Source organism: Sorex fumeus, unplaced genomic scaffold, assembly GCF_029834395.1.
Source record: "Sorex fumeus unplaced genomic scaffold, SorFum_2.1 ptg000066l, whole genome shotgun sequence".
Taxonomy (NCBI): domain Eukaryota; kingdom Metazoa; phylum Chordata; class Mammalia; order Eulipotyphla; family Soricidae; genus Sorex; species Sorex fumeus.
This window is the reverse complement of record NW_026606123.1, coordinates 135,976-155,764: the sequence shown is the minus strand read 5'-3', so window position 1 is coordinate 155,764 and position 19,789 is coordinate 135,976. Positions and strand designations below refer to the sequence as shown.

At 48.5% G+C, this 19,789-nt stretch overlaps 1 protein-coding gene across 1 annotated transcript in view; it reads left to right on the top strand.

The window, feature by feature from the left end:
* Positions 1-19,789, top strand: part of LOC130036800 (pre-mRNA 3'-end-processing factor FIP1-like) — a 144,551-nt gene that overhangs the window by 121,038 nt on the left and 3,724 nt on the right. Inside the window, exons 4-9 of the mRNA XM_056128693.1 lie at positions 4,846-4,898; positions 6,325-6,496; positions 7,875-7,925; positions 13,053-13,096; positions 15,342-15,399; positions 16,778-16,881. Of these exons, the coding sequence (XP_055984668.1) occupies positions 6,347-6,496; positions 7,875-7,925; positions 13,053-13,096; positions 15,342-15,399; positions 16,778-16,881 (407 nt within the window). The 5' untranslated portion in view covers positions 4,846-4,898; positions 6,325-6,346. The remainder of the gene's footprint in view (positions 1-4,845; positions 4,899-6,324; positions 6,497-7,874; positions 7,926-13,052; positions 13,097-15,341; positions 15,400-16,777; positions 16,882-19,789) is intronic.

Here is a 19,789-nt window from a genome sequence, read left to right as displayed (position 1 = left end):
TGGTGCTTCTAGTTGGGGTGGTCACTGCAGAGAAGTGGGCCCTGGGTTGGATGCGTAAGCCCTTCTTATACACCTGCCGCTCTGGGCTCTCAGTATAGCGACTTTCTTAGACGTCTTCCATGAAGTTGGGTGTAAGCTTCTCATCACTGCGAGTCAGTTGGCACATGTTTCAGTAAAACATGTGTATCAGGGGCTGTCCCAGAGCGGCGGTGCTTGGAAAGGTGAGCAGAGACATCAGGCCCCTGTTACCTTCCTGCTCTGCAGAGGGCTGTGCAAAGGCCCCACTCTTCCTCCTGGCCCTGCGGTGTCTCTTGTTATTTGAGGGCATACAGAGCTTTCTGGACAGCTGTGGGCTTCAGCCAGGCAGCTCTGGCTCCTGTACACTGTTCCGGTTTCCAGATGAATCCCCTGATGAAAATTGTTTCCTGTGAGGGGATTTCAGTCAGAAATTGACTCCGAAGGGGCAGGGGCTGCTCCGTCCCCTGACTCGGCCGCACTGCTCCCCTTAAGTTTGGGTGTCTAACGTTACAATTTGGTTTGACCCTGGCACAGACCAGGCAGGACTGGCTAGGCTGGTGTGAAAAGTGTCCATAGTTTGGTGTCAGAAGTTGCCGCAGTGCCTTTCCTGTGTGATTGAGACAACTTAGTCTTTCTGAAGGATACTTCCTTCAACTGGGGTTCAGCAGAGGTGCTTTTCTCCAGGGTGTTCCGTGGAACCAGGTGGGGCACTCTTTGCTGACCTTCACCTATTAGCAGCAGTATGGGGGTGGGGTGGGGATCACCTTGCAGAGGGAGTCCAGAGGGAACCCTGGTATGCAACTGGGTAGCTGGAGGGACCTAGGCCCTTTGGCTTGAGGAATCTGCCCGTTGCTATGGAATGAGGAGCCAGAGGGCAGGAAAAGGGTGCAGGACTGCTTTTCTCTCCGTCCTGTGGGGTTCCTGCTGAGAAGGTGGGTGGGCTGGCCCCTTTTGACTCCCTTAGTCTTACTCTTCCTGGGCCTGTCCTGACGACAGTGGTCCCTCCTGCACACAGGTTGTTTTCGAGAAGCAGCCAGTCCCACTTTAGGGCCTTCGCACAAGCCCTGCCTGCAATGCCCTCTCAGCACATAAGCCCCTTTGCTCTTCCTTCCACGATAGGGGCGCATGCCCCAACAGAGGGACCATGTGAGGCCTTGCCAACATGAGTATCAGGCAGTGGGTGCTGGCAGTTCCAGCTCTTGTCACTGGGGCAGGGGAATGGGGCTGAGAGGTGTGATGGGCTGAAGAATCACTCCTACTGTGCATGGTTCATGTGCATTCATTTGGAACCAGGGCTTGTTTGTATGGTGGGAATTGACCTAGGGTACAGTTGTGTGACTGCAGAGGAAACGAAGTGGGAGCGGGAGTTTCAGCCTGGCTTTCTGAGTGCGTCTAGTGCATGCGAGCATGGGTAGGGATTTGCGTGCATGGATTTGCTTCATTATCTCCGTTCATCTAGCTGATGTCCATCCATGCTGGGCACACTGAACAAGGCTTCTTGGGGCAAGGGACAGTCAGGGATCTCCAGGGAAGATTCAGGGCTCTGGGACAGCTGCAGGACAGACACTGCCCTGAGAAAGCCTCTTCACTGCTCTCCTGGGTGCTGGCGTTTCTGGGAACCTGGAGGCTACCCAGTGCTTTGTCTTGAAGGCAGGCAGAGTTGTGTATCTGTGAGATAATGATGGGGACACTAGGAAAACAAAAATGGCTCGGGTGAGCCTTCAGGCAGAGAGAGGAGAGGGCATGTGGAGGAAGCTTTGGGAGGTGACTCCACTTTCTCCTTGCAGCTCACCTGCGGCAGTGTCAGGAGTGACTGGGAAACCCTTGGATATCACTGGTGCTGGGTCTGGGCCTGGAGGCCCTTCACACTCTGAGGTGTGGCTGGCTTCTCTCCTGCTTGGCGTTGGCACTTAATACTTGCACATCTTGGTGGGTCTGAGTCTGCATTTTCTTCCTGAACAGGCCAGAGGATTTGAAAAATTCTCAATTATGGAATCAAGTCCCTTGGAGCTAGTTAATAGTTAAGGGTGGCTCTGGGGGTCATTGTCTGCTTGAAATGTAGTGGTATGTGCTGTTTCATGCTGTGTGCTCATCTCCTTACAGATTATGTGCTTGGGGCATCTTGCATTCACAGTGGTGTGGATGGAAATCAGGGGCTAGGCGCAGAGGGCCAATCGAACTCATTATTGGGTCTGTGCCAGAGACACTGGTTCTGAAACACTGGGCTAGACTGAGTGTAATGAACAGGCACATCGGGGCTTTGGATGGTCACTGTGTTGGTCAAGGAGGAAGTACAGTCATTTTGAGAAGGGTGGCCTGCAGCCCTGCAGTGGCCAAGACCCTGACCCTTCCCCTGAGGAGCACGGGGGCCCCTCTGAGCCACTGCTGCCAGCTGCCCATGGCTGCCCTCAGAGGGCCAGAGACAGGCTAGTTTCGATGTCCAGTGTTCTCTGCCTCTGGTTTCTTCAGGGCTAGCACTTGGATGAATTCTTTATCAACTCTTGTCTCTGAAATAATTGGGCCTTTGGTTAGTATTGGCACTCGGTTTTGGTAACAACCACCATTATCTGCAGAGCTGTGACATTTCCTGTTGGATCCCTTCAACTCATTTAATCCAGGCATGTGATGGAAATCTGAGGCTGTTCCATAAACAATTGTCCAGTGTATAGGGTTGTTCATATAGACCAGAGGCTCACAACTTATTTGACTTACTGTTCCCTCATTAAAAATCAATTAAAAATCATTCTGAAGCTCCTTGAAAATCCACCTTCTTTTATTTATTTTTTGTTTCATTTTGGTTTTTTTTGGCCACCCCCATTTTGCTCAGGGCTTGCTCCTGGCTCTGTGCTCAGGGATCATTTCCGGCGGTGCTTCAGGGCTGTATGCGGTGCCAGTGGGGACTCAAACCCAGGCTGGCCAAGAGCATGGCAAGCATCTTCTTGGTGCAGTTGTAAATCTGGCCCTGGAAACTACCTCTTTGAACAAGGTCGCAGAAGGCATCTTGATTGTTCCAGAGCTCCAGGGAGAGGGGTTGGAGTTGTCCAATAATATAGATGAATTTTGTGAGTGATTTTCCCAGAAAATGATGCTTGCATTGCCAAGTCACCTGCTTCCTGTGTTTTAAATGCTTTTCATCTGTTTTGTCAGGCTGTCCTTAAGATATTAGATTGGTGCATGTCTCAGGTTATTATTCCAAGTCATTCTTGGAGAAGGTGCTCAGAGCTCTTTGGCCGAGTGCACAGCTGGGGAAAGAGCACCTGGAGTGGTCAGGGAGGAGGGAGACAGCAGCCGAGTCCACCCTAGCGACTGATGGGGTGACAGATGTCATAGCCAGAACGCCCTTACAAACTCTTAAAAAAACCCAAAAACCAACCAACAGCAAACCTTTTTATATTTTATCTTTGCTTTTCCAGTAGCTGCAGCCAGATCTCATTGTTCATTGTCTTTCTGCTCTGAGACATAAAGGTTTGGAGCTGAACTCTGAGAAGGTCAGCGGAATCTGTGAGGCAGCCCTCAGTACTACGGGCTTGCTAGGGACTGTGGCCATGGGAGTTTGGGGGACCCGCACCCTTGGAGGGCAGCACCTGCTCCTATTGTCTGGGGGCAGGGAGCTGTGGTAGGTGAGGTCCACACCGCAGGACTGAGCTGCACAGCCCCAGTGCCACTGTGACAGGCCCTGGGAGGTCCTGCTGGGCATGTGGAAGACGGCCGGCTGTGTCCATGGTGTGAGGAGGCACTGAGCCAGTCTGTGAGTGGAGGATGTTCCCGCCAGCCCTTCTGTGTAGTACTGTCTCAGGTCACTGGTTCAGACATGGTCTGGCCAAGTGTGGACTGTGTTGGCATCAGGAAAACCATCGCTCTCCATTCGGCATTGGGTTTCCTGTCGTTTTCCCTTGTTTCATATTCTTGGAGTCCTGGAGACTCCAAGTGAAGTCAGGACTGCGAGGTTATGTCTGAGAAGGGTCCTGAGGTCCAGGTTGGAATGGGGGTGGGGGATGGAGAGCCAGCGTCCTCAGGTCCTGCTGCAGTTTTAACTCAGATCACTCACTGGGTGTGGACTCAGGATGGTCCAGACGCAGGGTCCACAGACACAGTGGCCTAGAGGGAATTCCCCAGAGAATGCAGAGGAAGGAGGCAGGTGGGCGGAAGGGCATCAAGGCCTGTGGAGGTTCTCTGGGGTCCTCCTGCCCTGCCTGCTTTCACAGGCCCTCACCCTTCCTTCTGAAATGTGGAAGTTGACTCTGACTCACACAGTTGCTGGTGCAGCTCCTGAGACAGTGGCCAGAACCACACTTCGGTATCATCTGAATGCCAGGATGGGACTTTACGCATGATGTAGCCCATTTAGACATGGAGACACGTGCATGCACAGCGGTGTGAGAGCAGAAGAGACATGTAATCTATCATTTCAGCCTCCTTGTTGGTTAAGGTTTGAAACAGAATGAGTAGATATAATCAAGAATCCTCTTGCAGGTGAACTCGATCGATAGTCATGCTGATGGTGCCAGCACTGACAGAGATCTCCCGAGTCTGACAGACAGTTGCCTGTGCTCAGTGACTAACTGTCCTCACTGTGTTACCACAGAAGTCTGTTCTGCAGCTGCTAGTTAATAGCGTTGGGTCACTTGAGGTCCTCAGTTCTCGGGGCTGAATATCCTCATTTGCTCTGGACACTAGCAGGTGATAACCACGGCAGCAGCCAGAGTGTTTGAGTTCCCATTTATGATTAAACCGGCAGCAGCTGCCTTTGTTCCCTCTCAATGGGACCTGCTGTGTGTGACTGGCCGGCGATGGGGACATCTGAATGATCGTGTTTGCTGTTTGCAGGTTCTGCGGCTTCCCCTGCCACCTGCATCTCTCATTTGTCACAAACCGTTCAGGTGAGTCTGTGTGTCTGTTTCTTTGACCCAGTTTCTTCTCCTGTCTCTGGCTTTGAATTTACCCTTAGAGTTAGGTACTACTATTTGATAATCTAGTTCTCTTTTCATCTCAAAAATTAATTGGGGTGTAGTTCAGCAGTAGGGCACTTGCTTTGCATGTATAAGGCCCTGAATTAAATCCCCCAAATAAAAAGTAACTGGGAGGCATCACACACTATATTCATGCTGCTTTTCCTGGCGGATGCATCCTCCTGCTCTTATATGCCCCATGTAGTGGGAAAATCTTGTCTTCCAGTCAGCAGCTATACTGCCATGGCTCGATTGTGAAGAAGAAAATTCTGGGAGGAGGTTCTACTAGATTCTTAATTGAAGAATGTGTCCCCGAAGGGCTGCCATCAGGGACATTATCCATTTTTTTTTTAGCTCATTGTGCAAAAATTCAGAGTAAAAAAAAATTTTTTTTTTGGTGGGGCACACCCAATGGTGGTCAGAACTTCTTTCTTACTCTACACCCAGGGATTACTCCTGATGGTGCTCAAATGGGATGACAGGAATCAAATCCAGGTTGGCCACGTGCAAGGCAAGTGCATTACCTACTGGACTATTGCTTGGGCCCTTGATCTGATTTTTAATGTCATCAGAACCGGCTTCCTTCCATGTCTGGCTCATCGGGAGAGAAAACTCAGATGCAGGGGTGCATTGGAGAAAAGTTCATGCATCCCTCTGATTTAATGGTGGCTGTGATTGTCATGGGTTGGACATTTTCCTTTTGTCCTGCCACCACCTGGAGCATTGCAGATATGGGCCTGAGTAGTGAACCTGTGGTCCCTGTGCTGAGGGCGGCAGGACGGGAAGCCCTGCAGGTCGTAGCCATGGTTTCCCAGACCCTGGGACTCCTCTGCTCTTGACAGCGGTATCCGTCCTCCTCTTACTCCTTTCTGGGCCCGGAGCTCGTCAGTAAGTGTCTCTCCCAGGGAAGTGAGGGTCCTTCCACTGCCTGCTCCGCTTGCCTCAGGGGGTCTCATTTCCTGTGGTTGCTTCAAAACTCACCCCTCAAGCTGCAGGTGGACAAGCTGGTCTGTCTCTGCTGGCATATTTCCTCTCCCCAAGGTGCTTCTTGCAGCTGTTGACTGACACTCAAAGCTGGGACAGGTGCTCTGTGGCTACTGCTCTGACCTTCCTCCTGGCCAGGCTGGCCCAGAGTCCGCAGCTTGCTGGCCAGCCTCTTCTTAGTTTTCCTGACTGCTGGCTTGCCTTGTCCCAGCTGAGCCTTGAAGGAAATGAAGACTTCTTCCCTCTAGAGGGAGGAACAGTTGAGAGAGGAAATTTCAGGCCTTGATGCGTGTCCCCTGCCCTGTGCCCAGAGATGGTGACCTGCACGTCCTGTGTGGCTCCTGGCCCCGTCTCACAGAGTCCCTCTCTCCAGGTTGCCAGCTCTGAGTTGCACCATGGAAAACAGCCACGAGCTGGACCTCACTTACATCACTGAGCGCATCATTGCCGTGTCCTTCCCTGCGGGCTGCTCGGAGGAGTCCTACCTGCATAACCTGCAGGAGGTCACGCGCATGCTGAGGTCCAAACATGGGGACAACTACCTGGTGAGTGGGGGCCGTGGCCGAGACGGTGGTTGAGCAGGTATTAGCTGCCCTCGCCCCAGGCACCGTGTGGGGGTGACTGCAGCCCACCCACCTCTGACCTCTGAGTCCAGCAGCGTTTGCAGGGTTTTGGCGTGCACCAAGAATTGTGCAGGGACTCCTGTCCCCTTGGACGTGACAGGGAAGCGTCACTGTTCTGCAATGTGGCTGCCCCACCATCACCATGTGGGGGACCCCCACCCTGTCTTGCTTCCCCAGCTCCAGCACACGGCCTCAGACTGTCCCCCTGGCTGGCAGGCAAAGTGCCACCTCCCTCCTGTAACTGGAGGGTCATGTGAGTGTCCCAGAACCCGGTGGCTAGTGCATGGGTCTGAGGAGCAGTGTGGAGGGCGCTGTCTCATGCCAGGATCTGCCACGTGTGCCCCGGAAGACCTGGTATCTGGTGGCGGTGGCACTGTCCTGCTCACTTTCTCGTGTGGTGATCCCTGTGGGGTGAGTCAGCCTTCGGTCCGCCCTGACCTCCCTGTGAGACGCAGCTCGTCTTCCCCCTCTGTCCACATGTTCGTCCCAGAGGACTGCATGGCCCTGTCAGACTTCTGCAGCCTCTGTTGGGCCTGAGCTGGTGACCATGGCCGGCTGGAAGAGCTGTGGCCCTGGGTTCCTCTGGGAGGAGGACGTGTGTGAAGGCCCACCCGGCCCTGTTCTGAGTCTCCACTGTCTGTTTCTTAGAACTTTGCCCCACCCCCATGCCTTCCTGGGTAGTCACCTACTCCAGTCCACAGAACTCTGATCACCCACAGTCCACAGAGACCCTGGCAGGGCCCAGGGCTGCCATGTACTGGGCTAGGGTCGGCCAAAGTTCTTTCCAGACCATTCAGGGCCTCCTTGGGGCCAGAGTGCCCTTGCACCGTCCTGTGAGGGAGAATCATGGTCTGTTTTGAAAGAAAGGCTGAAACTGGGTTGTGCATCTCCTGAGCTGCGAAGCCTGTGAGAGTGAATCCCCCTCAGACCATGGCTAAGAGGATGAGGCCCGCTCAGAAGGGAAGCTGGGGCCCTTGTTTAGTGGCGCCATGGCTGGGGCTTCTCTCCACTCTGATCAGCATCTGGCTCTGAAGTGACGGGGGCCTGGAGCTGGATTTCTACCCCCCTCATGCTCCCATGAGTTTCTCTTTAGCTCGCTCAGGATGTGCTTCGTCCGGGCTTGGCGCGTGCGCCCTGCTCGGCTGTGCGTGTTGGTGACTCAGCAGGCTGTGCTCTGTGCCCCTGCTTGTGCCGGGTTGCTCCTGGGCAAGCTAGACTTCTCTTGCCACCTGGAAATGCCTGTTCTATTTTGTGTTTATTTCACGATAATTACATTTCTATACGTTTCAATTTTTTGCAGGTATTAAACCTTTCAGAGAAGAAGTATGACCTGACAAAGCTTAACCCAAAGGTATGGACGTGGCAGTTTTGTTCTGTTTCATAAACTATCCATGGACATTGTTTCTGCTGCAAAAGCTTCAAACTTTGTGTGATGTGACTCAGTAGTAGGTTAAGGGTTGGTCCTGGTAGGGATTCTTGTTTAAATGAAATACTGCTTTTTTGGTTTGAAATAATTATAAATTCACAGGAATTTGCAAAATGAACATAGAGATTTCCCTATATTCTTGACTAGGTATCCCCATGGTCACACCTTGCATGTTCAACAGTAACATAGCAACATCTGGAGTGCCAGAGAGTTGAGCCTATGTTGTTTGCAAGCAACCTACCCATTGTACTAGTGCAAAAGCCACGAATTGCATTCAGCCATGGGAGTTTTATGGGGGTAGGGGGTTGGGAGGGAGAGAGAGAGAGAGAGAGAGAGAGAGAGAGAGAGAGAGAGAGAGACAGAGACAGAGACAGAGAGAGAGAGAAGACCATTGGGCAAGCTATGGTATCTCTGTTCGCACACAGTTGACCCATGTACTTCAAGTGTTTGAACTGTGTAGGCCTATGTTTATGGGGATCTTATAAGCAGATATCATAAACTTAAGGTATTGATAAATAAAGGACAAAACTGCAAATGTACGTTTTTTAATGATTTCTCTCTCCCTCTTTTGGGGTTGGGGGACACACCCAGCAGTGCTCAGGGATCACTACTCACTCCTGGCAGGCTTAGGGGACAATATGGGGTGCCAGGGATTAAACCCGGGTCATCCACATGCAAGTGCTACCTGTTGTGCTGTCACTGTGGACCCTCTTTATGATTTTCTTGATAATGCTTTCTTTTCTCTAGCTTACATTATTCCATGAGTACAATAATCTTGTATTACAATGCAAAAATACTTGTCTTTAGCTTTTAGTTGGCAAGACTTAGTTGTTCAAGATTATATTTATAGTATAGAATAATAATACTATAATAATACAATAATATAGTATAACTATATTTCATATGTTGAAATATTTTCCAACCATTATGATAAAGCAAGTAAGAAAACAGGGGCTAGAGAGAGTACAGCGGGTAGCCTTGCATGTGGCCAACTAAGGCTGGGTCTCCAGCACTTGGAATTATGGTCGCCTGACTATACCAGGAGGGTCCCTGAGCACCAAGCCAGGAGAAGACTCTGGCCCCCCAAACACAATATTCACCAAAAACAAACAAGCAGTTAGTGGCCTGTTTTAATGCTAGCTGAACGCAGGATTTATGCTTCATGTGCTTCAACTGTGCCAAATTTTGACTTAGAAGTAGTCCAAAGGGATTCAACAATGTTAACAACTATGACCTCAAGGAAGTGCAAGGGGGTTATGAATTTTCCTGCTTTCTGGCAGTTTTCTGTGTTTTCTGTGAATTTATGCTATTTCTGTTGCCTTTATGTTAAGGTTCCTCTGAACCCTTTAATTAGAGGGGACAGGAAAGGGAGTAGTGATCAAAAAGTGTCCTAGGATCTGCATGTGCAGGTCCGGATGCTTAGAACTGCTAGTCTCATGGCAGATCCACTGAACTCTTCTCACATAACTCATGTCAGACCCACTGAACTCCTCTCACACATGACTCATGTCAGATCCACTGAGCTTCTCTCATATATGACTCATGAAGGTACACTGAGCTTCTCTCACACATGACTCATGTCAGTCACACTGAGCTCTTCTCACATGAGTCATGTCAGACCCACTGAACTCCTCTCACATATGACTCATGTCAGTCACACTGAGTTCCTCACATGACTTATGTCAGCCACAGTGAGCTTCTCTCACACTTGACTCATGTCAGTCACACTGAGCTCCTCTCACATGACTCATGTCAGACCCACTGAGCTCCTCTCCATTGACTCATGTCAGACACATTGAGCTTCTCTCAGACATGACTATGTCAGTCACACTGAGCTTCTCTCACATGACTCATGTCAGTCACACTGAGCTTCTCTCATGTGACTCATGTCAGTCACACTGAGCTCCTCTCACACGACTCATGTCAGACACACTGAGCTCCTCTCACATGACTCGTGTCAGTCACACTGAGCTCCTCTCACATGACTCATGTCAGACACATTGAGCTTCTCTCAGACATGACTGTGTCAGTCACACTGAGCTTCTCTCATGTGACTCATGTCAGTCACACTGAGCTTCTCTAACATGACTTGTGTCAGTCACACTGAGCTCCTCTCACATGACTCGTGTCAGTCACACTGAGCTCCTCTCACATGACTCATGTCAGACACATTGAGCTTCTCTCAGACATGACTATGTCAGTCACACTGAGCTTCTCTCACATGGCTCATGTCAGTCACACTGAGCTTCTCTCATGTGACTCATGTCAGTCACACTAAGCTTCTCTAACATGACTCATGTCAGATCCACAGAACTCCTCACATGATTCATGTCAGTCACACTGAGCTCCTCTCACACGACTCATGTCAGACACACTGAACTCCTCTCACATGACTTATGTCAGTCACACTGAGCTTCTCTCACACGTGACTCATGTCAGACACACTGAGCTCCTCTCACACGATTCATGTCAGTCACACTGAGCTCCTCTCACACGACTCATGTCAGACACACTGAGCTCCTCTCACATGACTTGTGTCAGTCACACTGAGCTCCTCTCACATGACTCATGTCAGTCACACTGACCTCCTCTCACGTGACTCATGTCAGACACATTGAGCTTCTCTCAGACATGACTATGTCAGTCACACTGAGCTCCTCTCACATGACTCATGTCAGTCACACTGAGCTCCTCTCACATGACTCATGTCAGTCACACTGAGCTCCTCTCACATGACTCATGTCAGACACATTGAGCTTCTCTCAGACATGACTATGTCAGTCACACTGAGCTTCTCTCACATGACTCATGTCAGTCACACTGACCTCCTCTCACGTGACTCATGTCAGACACATTGAGCTTCTCTCAGACATGACTATGTCAGTCACACTGAGCTCCTCTCACATGCCTCATGTCAGTCACACTGAGCTCCTCTCACATGACTCATGTCAGTCACATTGACCTCCTCTCACATGACTCATGTCAGACACATTGAGCTTCTCTCAGACATGACTATGTCATTCACACTGAGCTCCTCTCATATGACTTGTGTCAGTCACAGTGAGCTCCTCTCACACGACTCATGTCAGACACACTGAGCTCCTCTCACATGACTTGTGTCAGTCACACTGAGCTCCTCTCACATGACTCATGTCAGACACATTGAGCTTCTCTCAGACATGACTATGTCAGTCACACTGAGCTTCTCTCACATGACTCATGTCAGTCACACTGAGCTTCTCTAACATGACTCATGTCAGACCCACTGAACTCCTCACATGATTCATGTCAGTCACACTGAGCTTCTCTCACACGTGACTTATGTCAGACACACTGAGCTCCACTCACATGACTTGTTTCAGTCACACTGAGCTTCTCTCACACGTGACTCATGTCAGACACACTGAGCTCCACTCACATGACTTATGTCAGTCACACTGAGCTTCTCTCACACATGACTCATGTCAGTCACACATGACTCATTTCAGACCCACTGAGCTCGCTCACACATGACTCATGTCAGACACACTGAATCCTCTAACATGCCTGACTCATATCTGACACAATAAGCTCCTATCACACACACGACTCATGTCAGACCCACAGAGCTCATGTCACACCTGACTCATTTCAGAGCCATTGAGGTCTTCTCACACATGACTCATGTCAGACCCACTGAGCTCCTCTCACATGACTCATGTCAGACCCACTGAGGTCCTCTATATGGAACTCATGTCGGACTCAGTGAGCCCTCTCACACATGATTCATCAGACCCACTGAGCTCCTCACATGTGCTATGACTCATCAGACCCACTGAGCTCCTCTCCCACATGACTCATGTCAGATCTGTGAGCTCTTCAGCACAGCACAGAATTCTCTCTGTGATGTGCTGTGATCAGTGTTGAAGGTTCTCCCAGAAGATGTTTGTTCTAGACACGTGCCCTCTGGCTGCTCCCAGATGCTTCCTGGGCATGCCTTCTGCATTTCTCCAAACTGTGATTGCGTCTTTTAAGAGGAATTTGGCAGCAACTATGGCCAAGAATTTGGCTGGGAGTCAGGGGCCTGGGGGGTAGGGTTCCTGGAGTCCCCTAGGGTTCCTGACAGTCAGTCACCATCCTTATATGCCCCACAGGCCAAAGGGCTGGTTCCATCTGAACCCTGATCCTCACAGAGCGAGAGACTACACTCGGAAATGGAGGATTCGTGGCCTCTGACCTGGGGACTGGGCAGCTGAGCAAGGGGAGGCCGGGCGCCTGGAGCCTCACACTCAAGCCTGCATCTCAGTGAGAGGTCATCGCCAATCTGAAAGGACTCGTGCGATGCCCCTGAGTCCTGTGGTTCATACACACCTGAGAGAGAAGCAACAGAGAGTGCCCAGGTCCCAGGAAACAGCAGAGTCCCCGATGCAGAAATGCTCTGGAGGACCCCTCAGGCTCTCTCTCACTCAGAGCCCCGGAGGCAGAGGGTCTCCAGGATCCACCTCAGAGACACATGCAATGACACCCCAGTCCACAGGGCGATGGGCTTGAGTCTCTTACACCCCATGACCCTATACCTGGAGCTCAGATCCTGGCCCAGAGTCCCCCTGCTCTCTGTGTGGCGCCCCCTGTGGCTGCGGGCGGTAGTGCAGTCAGGCAGGGCTGGGCAGTGGAGCTGTGAGGCCCAGGGACCCTTTCTCAAGCACTCAGTTGTTTGCTTCCATGGAAAGGAGATAAAGCAGGAGAAGGAGGCAAAGGGGAGCAGCTGTGACTCTCTGCCAGAGAGGGAGTAGAAGGTGCCCTGACCAGTGAGAATGGACAGAGGAGTGGAATTGCTCCATGGGACATGGAGCAGGAGGTACATGAAGAACGTTCTGGTGGAGCGGCTGCTGGACCGTGTCAGAACGGGGGAGGCTGCGTGAGCCTGATGGAAGAAGGGTCCTCTGTATGCAAACTCCTAGCCCCTTCCCTAATCTTGCACCCCCAGAGTGCTGACACCTGTCCCTGCAGGGCCTTTCTGAAGTCCTTCTGAATGTGACCAGGGAAATGTACTTCTTCTTTTTCTTTCTTAAGAAAGGAAAAGAGAAGAAAGGAAAACAAAAGAAAAGAAAGAAAAGGTAAAAAGGAAGCCCCCATGGGCAAAGCAAGAGGGATTTGCAGAGGGCGGGTGGGGGGGAGGCAGAGGGCGGGTGGGGGGGAGGCACAGCTGACGGGGACGCGGGCGAGAAAGCCTCGCTGCGAGGCGGGGCGGGATCTCTTGGGGGCGGGGCCTCGGCCGCGCGCAGGCGCAGGCGCAGTCAGGCTCAGGTCGCCGCCTCCGCGCCACTGGGTCGCCGCTGCGCGTGCGCAGAAACTGCAGGCGCAGGCGCAGTCAGGCTCAGGTCGCCGCCTCCGCGCCACTGGGTCGCCGCTGCGCGTGCGCAGAAACTGCGCCGCGCGCGCCGAACCAGGTCCCTGCTGCCGCCGCCGCCCTCGCTGCCGCCGCCGGTACCTGCCGCTGATGCTCCCCGGCGCTCCTCTCGCAGCGCCTCGCTCTGTCCTCTTGTCCCCCGGCTGCGGGACGCCCTCCCCGGCCTCCGAGCTGCCCGCACCGCCCTCCCGTCCTCAGCGCTTCGCCCAGCGCCCCCGGAACGGCGCCGCCCCCACCCCGCCAACGGCTCCTTTCCGGACGGTCCGGTTAATCCGCACTATCAGAATTACTTAGTTTATTTTGCTTTTTGGGGGGTCACACCCGGCGACGCTCAGGGCTTCCTCCCGGCTCTGCGCTCGGGAATTACCCCGGCGGTGCTCGGGGGACCCTGTGGGATGCTGGGAATCGAACTCGGGTCAGCCACGTGCAAGGCAAACGCCCTCCCCACTGTGCTCTCACTCCGGCCCCCCAGAATTGCTTTACGAATTTTAGTTTTGGGGCCACACTCTGCCTGCGTGGAACCACTCTTGGCGGGCGTTGGGGACCATGTGGGGTGATGGGGCTCCAACCTGGGGTCGCCATGTGCACGGCAAGTGCCCTACCCACAGTGCTATTGGGGTTTTTCTTTGTCCCAGAATTATAATTTGAAACAAAATCATATTGTAGCCGGATATCTTACACTTTTTTCTACATGTGACCTCATTTCACCCAAGGCACTTATGCACAATCCAGGCATATCAAACATTTAGTATCACGGTGATGGTCACGGTCCTCCCGTTGTTCATCAGTTTTTTCGAGCGGGCCCAGTAACATCTCCATCTCCATAGTAACTTCGTGGGCTGGAGCAATAGCGCAGGTAGGGCATTTGCCTTACAAGCAGCCAACATGGCCGACCCGAGTTCGATTCCTCCGCCCCTCTCAGAGCCCGGCAAGCTACCGAGAGTATCTTGCCAGCACGGCAGAGCCTGGCAAGCTACCCGTGATGTATTCAATATGCCAAACACAGTAACAGTAAACATTTAGTAATAATTACAAATTTATTGTGAAACTCGTTTTGCTACATTTACATTTGGTTATGCAACCCCATACTGTGTCATGACCATATGGGACGATGATCGGTTTTAAGAAGCTAGGCTCTATAGTCATATCGGTTTTATTGGGTGGTCCATTGGCTATGTACTTGCCTTACTTGGAAACGAGAACTTGATTGTTCTCTATTTTGTTGTAAGCGGACAGATTGCGGTATTCATTCTCTTTTAGTTATATATATTTTGCTTTTTCTTGGGTCACACCCAGCGATGCTCAGTGGCTACTCCTGATTCTGCATTAAAGAATTACTCCTGGTGCTCAGGGGACTCTATGGGATGCTGAGGATCGCCGTGTGCAAGGCACATGCCCTATCCGCTGTACTACCGTTCCCACCAGTTAATTTTTTAGATTAGAGTTTTGTCTTGATATTTCTTGATAATATAAAATTGGAAGTCCTAAACAAAAATGATTTTTTTAATTTAAATTTTTCTTCCTTTACAACTGAGAACACTTCTGATAAGATTGATGCAACAAAAAATAGATGCCTGTATGTTCACTGAATAGTGAAAGATTTAGCTATCTAAGAAAAGCTATCTGATATAGCCCTTAGGTAGTATTCAAATGGTTTAGAATAAGTACAATTGATTATGATGCATATTTTAAAAGTGTTAAAAACCTTTAATTATACCTCTGCCAAGTTTTAAAATTGCTGTACTTAACACATTTTGGAGGCAATTTTATGTCACCTTCAGTGTTTAATGTTTATTTAAAGCAAGGCATAGGAATAGAAGAAGAAACAGGTGGCTCTTACTTGTTTTTCCCCTCTCAGTGTGGAGAATTTTCGGAAACTATCACAACTAGGTAGTATACTCTGTCCCTTTTGAAAAGTAACCACAGACACGCATACTTGTTTTTATTTGTAGTGCCAGTCCTCCATCTGGAAGTGAAGAGGAAGCTGCTGAAAATGGTGTACCTAAACCGGTAACATAAGGCTTTGGAATTCAGTCGCTTCCGTATTTAAAATCTGTAGATTTCTAGTTAAGAAGAAAGTCTAAATTTAGCTAGACTTTTGAGTATCCTGCACAATCTGGTTGTCAGGTATTTTTATTTGATGCACAGTGAAAAGAAATAGTGGGAAGGTATTCAGATGAAATAGAGTGTGTGCGGAGGTTTATTGCTTTCATTTGAGTTCTGTTAGATTATCACAGTTCTTTTAAAAAATAATTGGTTTTTTTGGTTTTGTTTTTAAGCAAGATGTTATTTATATGTTGGTCTCTGACCTCATTCACCTTCAAAGTGATGTTTTGCAGGATTAATTTACCATGGTCTTTTGGAGATTTTAATATATTCAATTATTTCTATGAAACAAGGAGATTGGTACTCTGCAGGATTAAACTTGTCCTGGTAAAAATGTTTTTCCTAGGTTCATGTTTTTCCGTCTTTTTCAGACTCTGGCCCCTTCCAGCCTTTTGTTCCACATGTGGCCTGGTGGCCTGCCCTCTCCTGCTAATGGTCCTCTAGTCTCCTACTTTCTCCCACCCATGGGAATTCTGCCCGTTGCCCCTTGGAACATCCTGGTCTCATACTGTCTCTTATTGATAAATACTGGTTTAAATGGTGCTTTTTTGAAGTTAACTAATAGGATAGTATGGACAAAATAGCTGTTTAGAGCCAGAATAACACTTTCCTAAGTATGCTGATGTTTTTTAGTTTTTCAGATAAAATATATTCCCAGTCATTATGTGGCAAGACCTCTTCTAGCTATAAATGAATGCCATGACTGGTGAACTCTTTGGTAACATTTTGTTGCTTTTCAACCTAACACTGTGCCCAGTATGATTTTTTTTTTCTTTTCGGGTCACACCTGGTGATTCAGTAGCTCTGCACTCAGGAATTGATCCTGGCAGTGCTCAGGGGACCATATGGGATGCTGGTAATCGAATCCAGGGTCAGCCGTGCTCAAGGCAAATGCCCTCCCTGCGATGCTATCGCTCCAGCTCCATAATTAATTTTTCACTCTTATCTTCACATTCCTTTTGCCAAAAGTTCTTCAAATACCTACTTTTTATGGTTCTATCTGCTGGATATCTTAGCACATTCCCTTAGATCTTTTTTGCAAGAGAGAAACCTTTAAATATAAAGATATATTAGGCAGTCATAAAAAAACTTCTTGAAAGCGTCTTTTTTCACATTTCTATCACTTTTTTAGGTTTTAAAACACTAAAGTTACAAAGAAGAAATGGAAACATTGGTTTCATAACTCTAAAGCCATAGATGAAACAAATTGGTTACTTTTTCAGATACTAGACGTTGAAGGTGGATTATTGAATGTATTTTATTACTGTTTATGTTGGTATAGAAAGTGACTGAAAATGAATATGATAGTGGCAGTGACAGTGATGATGATGAGGATGATGTTCATGTCACTATCGGAAACATTAAAACGGGAGCACCACAGTATGGGTAAGTTTTTAAATTTTAAATTTCAAGTCTTCTGGTGCAGGGGATGCAGGGAATTGATCCCAGGACCACATACATGTGAAGTATGGACTCTCCCACTGAAGTACATCCTTTACTCCTTTAACTAACAGTTCTGTATCAAAAACTGGGTGCCATTATTAAGACGTTAGTGATAGATTCTGTTGGTTTTACATTTTTTATCATATGATATGAAAGCATTCTTATTTAAGTTTTACTTTCAGTTGCTAAAACTTGTACATCTTAAACATTCTTATAAGAAAAAAATGAAAACTGTGATGATGAATGTTAACTTGCTGTGATTAGCATTTTACAGTTAATATATATATGTATATGTATATCAAGTCATGTTGAACACCTAAAACAAATACTTTGTTATTTATATCTCAAAAAATATTTAGCCATGGAAAACATTTCCTTCCTAATGGTGAATTGAATTATAAAAGTTGCATGGAATCAGTAATTTGTAATTCTAGAACTGAAAGTGTTTTTGTAAAATGAGTGCTACAAACTTTTGGATTTAGAAACTATTAAATTGCTGCTTGTATTCTCCCAATCTTGAGCTTTGGTTTTTTATATATGTTATATGTGTATATATTTTAAAATAAGGCCAAAATCTTGTGGTGTTGGGGATCCTTTCAGTGGTATTCATGGTACAGGATCTGACATGTTAGGCATGTACTTTTATTTGAGCTATTTTCTTAGCTCTAGGATTTTAATATTTTTAATTCAGTTTTTTAATTGATTTTTAAATATCAGAAGGCTTTTGTTTTAAAACTCTCTATCGCTTGTTTCTTTAGTTTGGGGGAGTAGGAGCACACCCAGAGATATTCAGGTGTTACTCTGGAATCGATCCTTTAAAAAATACATATTTAGCAGGGGTGAGGGTTGGAGCCACACCCAGCTGTGCTCAGGGCTTGCTCCTATCTCTGTACTCAAGGATCACCCCTGTTGGGTTTTAGGGACCATATGGGGTGTCAGGGATCAAACCCTAATCAACTGTGTGCAAGGCAAGTGCCTAACCTGCTGTGCTATCTGTCTGGCCCCGAAGTTTTAAAATATTTTAAAATGTATTTTAAAAATATATTTCAGAGTTTATTCCAGATTTTTCTGTAGCTTTGAATGGCTGTCTGCGTGGGATGCTGAATCCAGAGTAACCCAGCAGCTTCCCTGTTAAAGAAGATACTTTATGAAAATTCACTTAAAAAAAGACTAAATCTCCTATCTTGAATCTCTGCATATAGTGTAACTTGATAGTATATTTTTTAAAAAGTAAGTAAGGCCCTCCCGTTGTTCATCGATTTGCTCGAGCGGGCCCAGTAACGTCTCCATTGGAGACTTTGTTGTTACTGTGTTTGGCATATTGAATATGACACGGGGAGCTTGCCAGGCTCTGCCGTGCAGGCGAGATACTCTCGGTAGCTTGCCGGGCTCTCCGAGAGGGGCGGAGGAATCGAACTCGGGTCGGCCATGTTGGCTGCGTGCAAGGCAAACGCCCTACCGCTGTGCTATCGCTCCAGCCCCAATAATTTAAAATGATTTTTAGGGGCTGGAGAGATAGCACAGCGGGTAGGGCGTTTGCCTTGCATGCGGCCGACCCAGGTTCGATTCCCAGCATCCCATATGGTCCGCTGAGCACCACCAGGAGTAACTCCTGAGTGCAGAGCCAGGAGTAACCCCTGTGCATCGCCGGGTGTGACCCAAAGAGCAAAAAAAAAAAAATGATTTTTAGTCATTAGTTACAGACATTCAGTATTCCAACACCAATCCCACCACCATTACCCCTTCTCACCACCATTATTTCCAATTTTCCCAACTACCACTTGAACATGCCCCCATAGCAGACCCACTATCATTTATCTTACATTGCTTCTTATAAATAATTTGCTAAAAGGATGATCAAAAGATGTTTCCTTAGAAGAAACATTGTGAATTTTTTTTTATTTTTTTTGCTTTTTGGGTCACATACAGTGATGCACAGGGATTACTGCTGGATTTCCACTCAGGAATTACTCCTGGCTGTGCTCAGGGGACCATATGGGATGCTGGGAATCTAACCCGGGTCGTCCATGTGCAAGGCAAACACCCTACCTGCTGTGCTATCGCTCCAGCCCCAGTAGTGAAGATTCTTCTATCTCAGCATGGAACCTTTCAACCCTTGTGTAAGAGATTACTAAGACATTACAGGTAAAGCCTTCTGTATATAGATTTTGTCAATTGAAATTGGTTGCCTTTCATATTACATACCATCCAGTCTGGTGTGCTACTTCTGGCTTAACAGTGTTACAGAGTTAGAGATGTTGCGTAGCCAGAATTGCATCCACACACTCCAGGGTGTCCAAAAGTGTTGACGGAGTAACAGATGGAGTGAAATTCTTAACTGGTGGCTTTGGGGCATAGGCCTGACGGCTGGGCTTCCAGAAGCACAGAGGGTAGTCTGTGCCCGATCTCTGAAAGCTGATTGTGGAATGTGGAGGTTTTTGGCTGCTGGCACGCTGTTTGGGTGGACGTGGGGGTTCACCCGTCCCTCTCTGGGTTGCTCCTGGATGACTCAGCCTTGTGCAGGATCCGAGAGAAATTCTTGATCTCTTTCAAGATTTATTTCTAAGTTTGTTATTCTAATTTAATCTGGATCATGGCCTGTGAGAGAGCTCACATGGCGCTGGAGGTGTTCCTGCCGGGCTTCCAGAAGAACAGGGATACATGGAGGGAGGGAACCCTCCCTGGCCTCATGAAAGCTGGAGATTTCAATCACAAAACCTGCATGCTGGAGCTTTTCAAAATTAATTTCTGGATGAGATTTGTCCAGATAGTGGAGTCCGGCCAGGAGCAAACTGATGATTGTGAAACATCCAAAAATTTTTAAAAAGAATTATCAGGAGGGGTCGAGTGA